Source organism: Octopus bimaculoides, chromosome 1 (genome assembly GCF_001194135.2).
Source record: "Octopus bimaculoides isolate UCB-OBI-ISO-001 chromosome 1, ASM119413v2, whole genome shotgun sequence".
Classification (NCBI taxonomy): domain Eukaryota; kingdom Metazoa; phylum Mollusca; class Cephalopoda; order Octopoda; family Octopodidae; genus Octopus; species Octopus bimaculoides.
This window is the reverse complement of record NC_068981.1, coordinates 198,533,629-198,545,504: the sequence shown is the minus strand read 5'-3', so window position 1 is coordinate 198,545,504 and position 11,876 is coordinate 198,533,629. Positions and strand designations below refer to the sequence as shown.

The window sequence follows — 11,876 nt, the reverse complement described above, 5'->3', positions numbered from 1 at the left end:
CAGCTGGATGCCCTTCCTAACGCTAACCACTCAGAGAGTGTAGTGGGTGCTTTTACGTGTCACCCGCACGAAAACGGCCACGCTCGAAATGGTGTCTTTTATGTGCCACCCGCACAAGAGCCAGTCCGGGGGCACCGGCAACGATCTCGCTCGAAAACCCTACAAGGCCAGTCAGGCGGTATATATATATATTAGAAATAACTTCGACAAAGGTAGTAACTCTCTATTCCCTCCCACTCTCTCCCTCTTTTTCTTACTCTTTCCCATTTATAACCCTCTTTCTTATTCTAGGTACCAAAACAAGCTGCCTGCTGCCATTAATGAAAGACAGACCAAATGTATAAAACATGATGAACTGTGTAAATTGATGCAATGGAAATTAACCGTAAGAAATTACATGGATTTTAAAAAATTGTTTTTATGAGCCAATTAGAGAGCCTCTACACCCTAACTTCACTTGCTAGAAGTAACAGCCAAAACATTCCTCTTCGTATCACACTCTACTATATGAAGAAGACACACTGGTTAATGTAGTTCTACACACATTAAAATGGGATGGCCATATATAGAATGTCTTTGATCATAGGTTTGAGTGATCAAACTTGACTTTGGGTTAAACAAAATCTAACGTGTGTGTGTGTGTATTACTGTGTGATTAAGAAATTCACTTTTCAACCACATGGTTCCAGGTTCAGTCCTACTGCACAGTACCTTGGGACAAGTGTCTTCCACTCTAGCTTCAAACTGGTCAAAGCATTGAAAATTTGTCAATGAATTTGACTGACAGAAACTTCCATAGCATTACAACTGCTTCACAGCCTTCTTCATGTAGCATTAATTTCAGTATGGAAGAAATTATGCATACATGTTTCCATTAATATGTATGCACAGCATTATACAATACAATTGTATTCAGTTACATGGACACTGTACATTGCACTTCTTTGTAGTTGGTTACCATGTGCACTGATAGCCAAATCTGTAAGAAGAACTTTCTGTGATAGCTGCACGATTCTCTGTATCCACATTTTGTACTGCTCCTTTATATATATGTAATTGTATAGAATATAATTATAATTAACGACACAGAAGCAATTATACCTATATGCTGAAAATACACCTATGTATATTGTAAAGTGAAGATTTTCAGTGGCTGGACGGATTTGGCATCTATTTTCAGCATATAGGCATGGTTGCTTCTGTGTCGTTAATCATAATTATATTGTATACAATTATATATATATAGATATATATATGAATTTTACCTAAAAGGTTATTTTTGTATATGCTGGCCACTGATAAAATTAATTTTAATGATTTCATCCTTTAATTATGTTTTTATATATATATATGATAGAATACTTAAGATCAGATTAGTCCTTCACCATGGGCTAGCAACCATTATCTCGGCCTATGCCCCTCAGCCTGGGCTACCCGATGGACAGAAAGACCAATTTTATGACTCCCTCCTGCAGACCACCTCATCGACGAATGAAAGGGACCTTCTCTTTGTGGCTGGCGACTTCAATGGGCATGTTGGACAACGTCCAGGGGCTTCCATGGCATACATGGTGGCTATGGTTTTTCTGTTCCTGCTGTGAGGAGGGAACACAGCTGCTGGAGTTCTGTGATGCAAATGACCTTATGGTTGTAATACTAACTTCAGGAAACCTGCCAGTGACCTATTCGCCTACCGGTCGGGTGGACACACTAGTCAGAGTGACTACATCCTCGCCAGGAAACAGGAAAGATGGCTATTTATAAATGCCAAAACGTTCCCAGGTGAAGAATACACCCACAACATAGATTAGTAGTTAGCAATTTCAAGATCAGGGCTAAATGGATGCCCAGAAAATGACCAGCATGGAAAAGAAAGGGCTGGAAGCTTAAGGATCCTGTAAATGGACAGAGATTTAGAGACGTATTACTCGAAGCCTTTGACAAAATAGAGGAGGATATAGCATCACATGATGTGGAAGACAACCGGAGGTTTCTACAGGACAACCTGTTGAGGGCTACTGACCAGATCTGTGGATGGTGCAAAGTCCCCTCTCTACCTAAGGCAATGTGGTGGTGGAACAATATTGTCGACAGGGCAATTAGAGAAAAGAAACAGACTTGGAAGGACTGGAAGAACGGTGGTAGCAGGGAATTGTATCAGACTGCCAGAAGGGAAGCTAGGAGACAGGTTTATTTAGCCAAAGGGGAAGCAGATAAGAAAAAAATTGCCAATGTTCTGCATCGTGAGGACCAAAGACTTGAGGTGTTTTGTGTTGCAAGACAGAATTGTGATGTCATAGGACAGAAATGTGTTTGCATGGATGATGGCTCACTTACACTAAACAAAGCTGCAAAGAGAGAGACTTGGAGATGCCACTAAGAAGCATTGCTAAATGATGAGAACGAATGGGAGAAAGAGAGTCTGCCAAATGTTGACCCAACAGAGGGATCAGCTATCTAAATTGACAGTCCCTTGGTGGATGAAGCAATTAAGGGTGTGAAGACAGGAAAAGCCCCCGGCCCATCAAGAATCACTGCTGAGATGCTCAAAATATCTGGCAGTGTCGGCTATAGCCTAGTCACCCGTATTACGAACCAGGTGATACACGAAGGAGTCATACCCAATGACTGGTGTAGCAGCATCATATTCAACTGCTACAAAGGTAAAGGTGACGCTTTAGATACAAATAATTACAGAGGCATCAAGCTGTTAGATCAGGTTATGAAAGTTACGGAGAGGGTCATAGCCCAACTAATTAGGGAGCGAATCAATTTAGATGAGATGCAGTTTGGGTTTGTGCCAGGTAAAAGCACCAATGATGCTATATTTCTGGTAAGACAGCTGCAGGAGAAATACGTGCTTGGCTCTTGTTGACATGGAGAAAGCCTTCGACAGGGTCCCCCAACCCTTTATCTGGTGGTCAATGCGGAAACTAGGGATAGATGAGTGGTTAGTGAGAGCTGTACAAGCCATGTACAGGGATACTGTCAGTGAGGTGTAGGGTTGGCAACGAGTATAGTAAAGAATTTCAGGTAGGGGTCCACCAAGGTTTAGTCCTCAGCCCCCTCCTATTTATCATAGTCCTCGAGGCAATAACAGAGGAATTCAAGACAGGATGCCCCTGGGAACTTCTCTATGCTGATGACTGGGCAAAGTTCAGTGAGCTCTTACCTCTGCTGGTGACAAAGGGCCTCTCGCTCAGAGTAAAAGGCAGACTGTATGACGCATGTGTATGAACAGCCACGCTACATTGCTGTGAAACATGGGCCGTGACTGCTGAGGACATGCATAAGCTCGCAAGGGATGAAGCCAGTATGCTCTGCTGGATGTATAATGTCAGTGTGCATACTAGAGGGCCAGTCAGGTGGTACTGGCATCGACCATGTTCAAAATGGTGCTTTTCATGTTCCACCAGCACGGGGGCCAGTCAGGCGACATGCAAGAAGCCTTTTCGGTATATAAAAACAAAAGTTGAAAATATTTTCAAACAAAAAGGTGATTTGATGGAGATATTGCTATTGTTTCTAGTACATCCCACAACCACTTTTGATGTTTCTCAGAATTGCATTTAATATATAATTTAATATCTAATTTTCCATGGAAAATATTTATTTTGATGTAAAATGATGAAGCAGAAAGTATGTTTTTGCATGTTCACACTGTGCTTGTCTCCATTGTATGGCATTCTAGTGGTACCTAATGTCAGCTATTCTTTTTCTATAAATATTTATTTATTTAAAAAAAAAAAAACTATGGAACAGCGTGGGAAATTCCGTCCTCGCCTCACTGAACTGGTGAAGAGTAACGAAGCTGAGCAAGTGGAATGTGTGAGTAGCAGAGCTTTCAAACAACTACCAGATGTGATTACAGCCATGAAAACTTTGACAACATTGAAAGCAGTGGGACCTGCAACAGCCTCAGGTGGGTTCCTTAAATACTAATTTGTTTCACAAATAGATTTTAAAGCCACATGTTTCACTAAAATGTGAATGAATGAAATGGATGAGATTTAGATGTTTGGACATTTTTAGGTCAACATTGGGCAGAAAATTGTAGAAAGTTGGTGCGATAAGGGTTCCAGTGAGGGCGATTTAATGGTGAGGGAGTTTAGATCAAAAGAGTAAAGAACAATTTAAGAAATGATAGAAGATGAGGAAGAAAGAAGAAAGTCTTGTCCTTGTAAACTATTGGGTTGGGGCATAATTACTGCAGCTTTTCTTCAATAAATTTTATTCAACAAAAACAATAACAACATTTAACAAAAACATTTTTAAATGATTATTCCGGAGCATATTCAGCATCTGCTTCAATTACTGCTTCCCATTTGCTTGGCAGACGGTCAGAATAATCATTTAAAGTTTTTGTTAATTGTTATTGTTTTTGTTGAATAAAATTTATTGATGAAAAGCCGCAATAATTATGGACCAATGAAGTGTTATTCTCGTCTTTCGATCTTAAACCTTTGCTAAAAATTGTTCAGATTTAATGTATTTGTGGTGCCATTGAGCAATTGATGATATTTAGATAATCCTTGGTGTCAGGATTTGTTTCAATTTTGTTTCCATAAACAATGCCAAAGATGGAAAAGTGGTCAGTTGGAATATACAACAGGAATGTTCAACAGAAAAAGATATGATACGGTTGTGGGCCATGTTCTTTTAACCAGCATCAAAATTGGATCATTAGAAAACTGAAATAACTGATTACTGAGTTAATCAGTACCAAACTTTGTATTTGCAAGTCATCTCATAAGATGTCTGTGTGTCTGTGTAAACTACAACAGCACCATTCCATAAATACAAATGTTATTCTAATGAATGACAATCTTTTTCTTCTGTTTTGTATCTGTGAAGTGATTGAGTATCTGGTAATGCTGGTCTGCTACCCTAATCACTGCTATTAGACCTGAAGATATACCATTTGTAATGGTTTAAAACTGATTATATAACTGCAGATATTTGAAGAGAAAATAGGGAATTATAACAAGGAAAGAAATTGCCAAAAAAATATTGGAATCAAAGTGATTGGTTTAATTTTTATCAAATTGTTGTCTGTAGACACAAGCCACAACTGTGAAGGAAGTTAACTGGGGAACCACAAATGATGTTGCTAGAGTTGTATTATTCGGGTTGTTCCTCATGTCTCTGAAGATGACTGAGTTATTAGCTTCGCACTTTCTGGGTTCTGAGGTGACTTTTTGGGCCAATTTTGGCATGGAATCCCTGATTACAATAGAGGCACATAACAACCGAATCAGGACCCGGTGGGACTCTTGCTTTTCCTGCTGCCCTTCCCTCTTTAGCTTCTCTAGTCATATCACATTCACAGTACTGTACTCCAGAGTACACAACCCTTTGCCACATTGAGCAATCCTGAGCAAGATGCTCCCAAATAGACTGGTCTAAGCTGCACTTTTTTCAAGGTTGCGTTGAACGTGTCTTTGTATTTCTTTGTTGGTCCACAACATCACCGAAAGCCAACTGTTTGTTCACCAAAGAAGATTTACTTGGAGAGCTTAAAATCAATCTTGCACACAACATATCCATGCTACTGCAGCTGGAATTTGCTCAGGAAAGCATACATCATCATCATCATCATCGTTTATTGTTCGTTTTCCATGCTGGTATGGGTTAGATGGTTTGATTAGGGTCTGGCAAGCCAGGAGGCTGTACCAGGCTCCAATCTGATCTGGAATGGTTTCTACAGCTGGATGCCCTTCCTAACACCAACCACTCCGAGAGTGTCGTGGGTGCTTTTTATGTGCCACCGGCACAGCAGCCGGGCTGGCATCGACCACATTTGGATGGTGTTTTTTACGTGCCACCAGCACTGGGAGCCAGTCAGGTGGCACTGGCAACGACCAACGCATGACTGATCATCATCGAACATGTTTGACGGATTAGCTCTCCAGAGCACAGTTGAGAGTTTTATCATGCCACCTGATGTTAAGAACGTTTTGTAAGCATGTTAGGTGGAAGTGGTAAAGCTTTTTGGTATGTCTTTAATAAACTGAATCTCTCTGCAACTTGCAGAGGATGACCCCCATCAAATCTGTGCCTGATCTGGATGCCAGATGTCTCATGCGAGACTGCATCACGAAGCATTGTCCTAAACATTGAAGTGAAGAGTGTGGCTGCTTCACAGCATTGCTTACAGTGAAATGTGTCAAGAATTCTCCATTATTCACAACATAATCTTGCTATCACGAAATTGATGTATCATCTTTATGAACTTGTTTGGGAAACCAAATTTCTTCTTTATTGTATCCAGGGCTCAGGTGAACAACAAATTGTTGGATTATGTTTTAATTGTTACTCACAAAAAGATTGAATTTTCTATCTTTAACATAATATTGCTCATTGTTTGACTTCATTAATCTTGCTGAAAATAGCTGCTATTTCACATGAATGGCTACTAACAAGAATTGTTTCCAGTGGTAGATTATTTTTCGCACCCATTTCTCAATAGTTGCAGGTTTGCTTACTCACCACATGGTTTCAGGTTCAGTTCTGCTGTGTGGCACCTTGGGCAAGTGTCTCCTTCTGTAGCCTTAGGTCATAAGCCTTACAAATGGAATTGGTGGCCAGAGAGTAAAAGAAGCATGTGGGGGGGCGTTATGTGTGTGTGTATGCATGCATGTATATGTGTATATATACATGTGTGTATGTTTGCAAGTGTATGTGTGTGTCCACACATGTATATGTGTGTATGTGTGCTTGTCTTGACACCATGCAATGATTGTAAATGAGAATCACTGTCATACAAGCGGTGTCCTTTGTTCCCAATCTCCCATGGAAATACATGTGGTCATGAGGGAAATATTAGCTTGTTTGGAAAAAGGTGAGGGTAACTGACAGGAAGAGCACCCTTCCACAGAAAACCTGTCTCACTGTATTCTTTCCAACCCAAGCAATCATGGAAATGTAGATGTTAAATGATGATGATGATGATGATGACGACATCGATAGCAATGATGACAACATTAATGATGATGACAATTTGATTTTCACATAGAACCAATTATAAAGAACTCTTTTTCTTTTTGATAAATAATGGAAATTGTTAAGAATTTGCTGTTAAATTATTGCTGGTTTTTAAAAAAAAAAATTTTAAGCCTTTTTTTTTTTGTTTTGCTTGTTTTTAAGCAATTTTGGCAGCTGTTCTTCCTGAAAAGGTTCCATTTATGGCTGATGAGAGCATGATTTATGCTCTGCCAAACAGACCCAAGATGTATACAATTCCTTACTTTACGGATTACATGAACGCTGTTAGCAATATCAGGAAAATGTTTGCAAAATCTGGTAAATATATTCTTATTTATTCGTTTTTGGTTTCTAAGACAACTATTTACTTTAGGCAGTCAGTTTATCATCATTATTATTATTATAATTACTCTTTTACTTGTTTCAGTCATTTGACTGTGGCCATGCTGGAGCACCGCCTTTAGTTGAGCAAATCGACCCCAGGACTTATTCTTTGTAAGCCTAGTACTTATTCTATCGGCCTCTTTTGCTGAACCGCTAAGTTACGGGGACGCAAACACACCAGCATCGGTTGTCAAGCAATGTTGGGGGGACAAACACATACACACACACACACACATATATATATATATATATATATATATATATATATATATATATATTTATACACACATATACACGACTGGCTTCTTTCAGTTTCCGTCTACCAAATCCACTCACAAGGCTTTGGTCATCCCGAAGCTATAGTAGAAGACACTTGCCCAAGGTGCCACGCAGTGGGAATGAACCCGGAACCATGTGGTTCGTAAGGAAGCTACTTACCACACAGCCACTTCTTCGCCTATATTGTTATTTATTCATAAATAAAATTATTAAATGATTTCTTTTTGGCCAAATTGTTTTGTACCAAATAATAATGTGGAATATTTTTGCAGTCAAAGACACCAATAATCTCAAAATAGCAATCTTATATTGGTGTGTAGGCTGTCTTATAATAATAATAATAATAATAATAATAATAATGATGATCATAATGTGAATACGGTCTCTCGTTAACATGTATGCAGTTCCTCATTAACATTCTTCTGTCTTAGCATCATCATCGCTTAACATCCGGTTTCCATGCTGGCATGGGTTGGATGGTTTAACTGGGGATTGATGAAACCAGATGGCTACGCCAGGCTCCAATCTGATCTGGCAGTGTTTCTACAGCTGGATGCCCTTCCTAACGCCAACCACTCTGAGAGTGTAGTGGGTGCTTTTTACGTGCCACTGGCACAGGAGCCAGACAGAGCAAGGGGGCTGGCATCGACCACGTTCAGATGATGATTTTTACGTGCTACCGGCACAGGGAGCTAGTCAGGTGGCAGTAATTGTGTACTTTTAATTAGGAAGGCTTCCTCGTTAGACTAATTGATTTTACAAAACAAACTTTCCCTTAAAGTTACTCTGTTTTATGTGGTGGTCAACGACACTGACCAAAGGTATTTCCCTTCAAAATAGATTTTGTGTCCCAGAGTGAAAAACTCAATTTTCATGTCTGACACCATGCAGACATCATCATCATCATCATCATTATTTTTATTATTATTATTATTATTATTATTATTATTATTATTATTATTATTATCCGTACTGGCACGTGACAAACAATATTTGAGCGTGGTCATTGCCAGTGCCGCTAGACTGGTTCCTGTGCAGGTAGCACGTAAAAATACCTTTGAGCGTGGTCGTTGCCAGAACCGCCTGACTAACCCTTGTGCCAGTGGCACATAAAAGCACCCACTACACTCTCAGAATGGTTGGCGTTAGGAAGGGCATCCAGCTGTAGAAACTCTGCCAGATCAGACTGGAGCCTGGTGCAGCCTTCTGGCTTCCCAGACCCCAGTCAAACCGTCCAACCCATGCCAGCTTGGGAAGCGGACGTTCAATTAAAATGATGATTATTATTATTATTATTATTATTATTATTTCATAAGGCAGCAAGCTGGTAGGATCGTTAGCATGATTGGGGAAAATGGTTAGCAGCAGTTTGTTGGTCTTTACATTCTGAGTTCAGATTCCGCCTTTGCCTTTCATTCTTTGGCAGTCGAGAAAATAAGGACCAGCTGGGCACTAGAGCTCAAACAATTGACTTACCCCCCCCAAAAAAAAATTTGCTGGCCTTGTGCCAAAATTTGAAACCATTATTATTATTTCATTTACGCACAACGGATTAAACTATTGGTAAAGGAAAATTCCTCACATTGGGTTACAGGAAGTAACCCTTAGATGCCAAGAATTTTCCTAAGCATCCTAGCTGTTCTTAATAAAAGTGTTTTCTGAAGATGCTGCCATCTTTCTCATACTTGTAAATGGAAAACAATAATTTCATAATCATCATCATCATTATCATCATTTAACAGTCGTTGTCCATGCTGGCATGGGTTGGACGATTTGACCAGGGCTGGCATACTGGAAGGCTGCACCAGGCTCCAGTTTAATTTGCCATGGTTTTCTATGGCTGAATGCCTTTCCTAATGCCAACCACTCTGAGAGTGTACTGGGTGCTTTTACATGCCACCAGCATGAATGCCATTTGTGTGACACCAGTATCTGTCACGACTGTGATTTTGCTCGGCTTGATGGGTCTTCTCAAGCACGACATAATGCCAAAGATCTTGGTCATTGCCTCCATGAGGCCCAGCACTCAAAAGGAACTCAGCCATTTTGCCTCCACGAGGCCCAACGCTTGACAGGAACTCAGCCACTTTGCCTCCATGAGGCCCAACATTCAAAAGATGTTCTTTACGTGCCACCAGCATGGGTGCACTTGACTCGACAGGTCCTCTCAAGCACAGCACATCACTAAAGGACTTGGTCACCAGTCATTACCTCTGTGAGCCCAATGTTCAAAGATTATGCTTCACTATTAACCATGTCTTTGATGTATGTATGCATGAGTGTGTGTTTGTGTGCATAAGTATATATGTATGTATGTGTGTGTGTACATTTCATCATCATCCTCATCATATAACGTTTGCTTTCCATGCTAGCATGGGTTGGACGATTTGGCTGAGGACTGGCAAGCCAGAAGGCTGCCCCAGGCTCCAATCTGATTTGACAGAGTTTCTACAGCTGGATGGCCTTCCTAACGCCAACCACTCCAAGAGTGTAATGGGTGCTTTTACATGCCAGTCACACAGTACTGGCAACGACCATGCTCAAAATGGTGTTTTTTATGTGCCACCTGCATGGGAGCCAGTTCAGCGGCACTCTGCATATTCATGTGTTTGCGTGTCCGTGTTTGTGTGTGTGTGTGTGTGTGCTTGCGTGTTTGTACCTCTGTCTCCTTGTGTGTGCATGTCTGAGTGTGTGTGTTTTGCAACTATGTACCCTGTTTGTATGTATGGATGTACATCTCCATATGTGTGGATGTGTCTCCATGTGTCCTTGTGTGAAGTAAAGTGTGTGTGTGTGTGTGTATATGGTCATGTGTTTCAGTTTTCATTTGCGTATGTGTGCTTTTCTGTTCATATAACCTATGTACCTATCCGTGTGTATGTTGATCTGTTTTCTTTCATATCTATATGCTTACATACATGTGCATATACATGTATATGCATACACCCACCCACCCACACATACATCTATCTCCATAACAGGCCACTAACTATTCTACTCTACCTGTGTAAACTGTGGGTATGGGGCTATGATATCTCCTATGTGTATTGTTTACTTTTTCACAATTATGTATTTTGATGTCGTTTGTGTCTTTTATTTCAGATTCTAAAACCATCCAAACCAAATGGTCTGCTCACCAAGTTGAATTGGCATTGTGGGCTTCTTCAGTGGCCTCATCTCTTCATTTTCAGGTTGATGTGTCTCTAAGCAATGAAAATACCAACAGAGAAGATGGTTCTCCTGAAAAGAAGAAAAAGAAATGTTAAATTTGTAAATAATTTTCTTTCATGTTGTTTTAAAGAGAGATATTTCTGCTGTTTTTGAGAGAATTAAAATATAATAATATATATATGCTACATCTTTGTGTGTGTGTGTATGTATGTGTGTACATGTGTATGTATATGTATGTATGTACATGTGTGTATGTGTATATCTGTGTGTGTGTGTGTATATATATTTTTTTTTTTTGTGAGTAACACTTTAGCATTAGAAGCTGTTGAATTTGTTGCAACTTATACAATTTATTTTCTAAACCATTTGGCACAAGCTAAAGTTGTTCTGTTATTTTTTTTTTTATTTGTCTCATATCGCTTCATGAAACAGTTTGAAGTTTTCCAAATTATCCAAGAGCATTTCTACTTCATTCCTGTAATATCTCTGCTTAGTTGTTCTGTTCGTTTTCTTTTCGAAAATCTTACATATAATGAAATGCTATGGGTTTCAAACTGATCACACTGGCAGAGGGAGACTAAAAGAACAAACACAGTAGGAGGAGGTGACAGTCAGAGATACAAAATGCAGATAAACTGTGGCTCAAAGTTTCCTTTCTTGGCACATTTGTCATACAAATGAAGCACATTTTCGAGCTTGGAAATGATTGGAAATTTCAATTAATCTCTCCACACTACTGTCACCTCTCTTGATAATTTTGCCACTCTCTCCTTTCTGCCTTTTAATTGATTTCCAAAGAAACTGGTATCGACCAACAACCTTCTCCTTGAGTGGCATTCGACTTCTGCTGGCCAGTGAGGCTTCTTCTACAGGCACATCACCTCTAGCTGAATGGGACTGGAACCGCACCAAATTTCTTCTCCGTTTCTCTTTGTTCTTCTCAACAACTTTGAAACCTTTCTTGAATGACATACTGCCACCAGTCATGCAGGATTCACACTGAAAGCGAAACAACAAGGCTGACAGGGAAAGAAGAACTTATTTGCTTTGTGAAGGAA

The 11,876-nt window shown here is 39.9% G+C and overlaps 1 protein-coding gene across 2 annotated transcripts in view; it reads left to right on the top strand.

Moving 5' to 3' along the window:
- Nucleotides 1–11,199, top strand: part of LOC106872751 (uncharacterized) — a 15,278-nt gene extending 4,079 nt beyond the window's left edge. For both annotated transcript variants that reach the window (XM_014919844.2, XM_014919843.2), the window contains 4 exons: nt 292–385; nt 3,763–3,922; nt 7,147–7,302; nt 10,750–11,199. In XM_014919844.2, the coding sequence (XP_014775330.1) occupies nt 292–385; nt 3,763–3,922; nt 7,147–7,302; nt 10,750–10,913 (574 nt within the window). In that variant the 3' untranslated portion in view covers nt 10,914–11,199. The remainder of the gene's footprint in view (nt 1–291; nt 386–3,762; nt 3,923–7,146; nt 7,303–10,749) is intronic.
- The last annotated feature ends 677 nt before the right edge of the window (nt 11,200–11,876 follow it).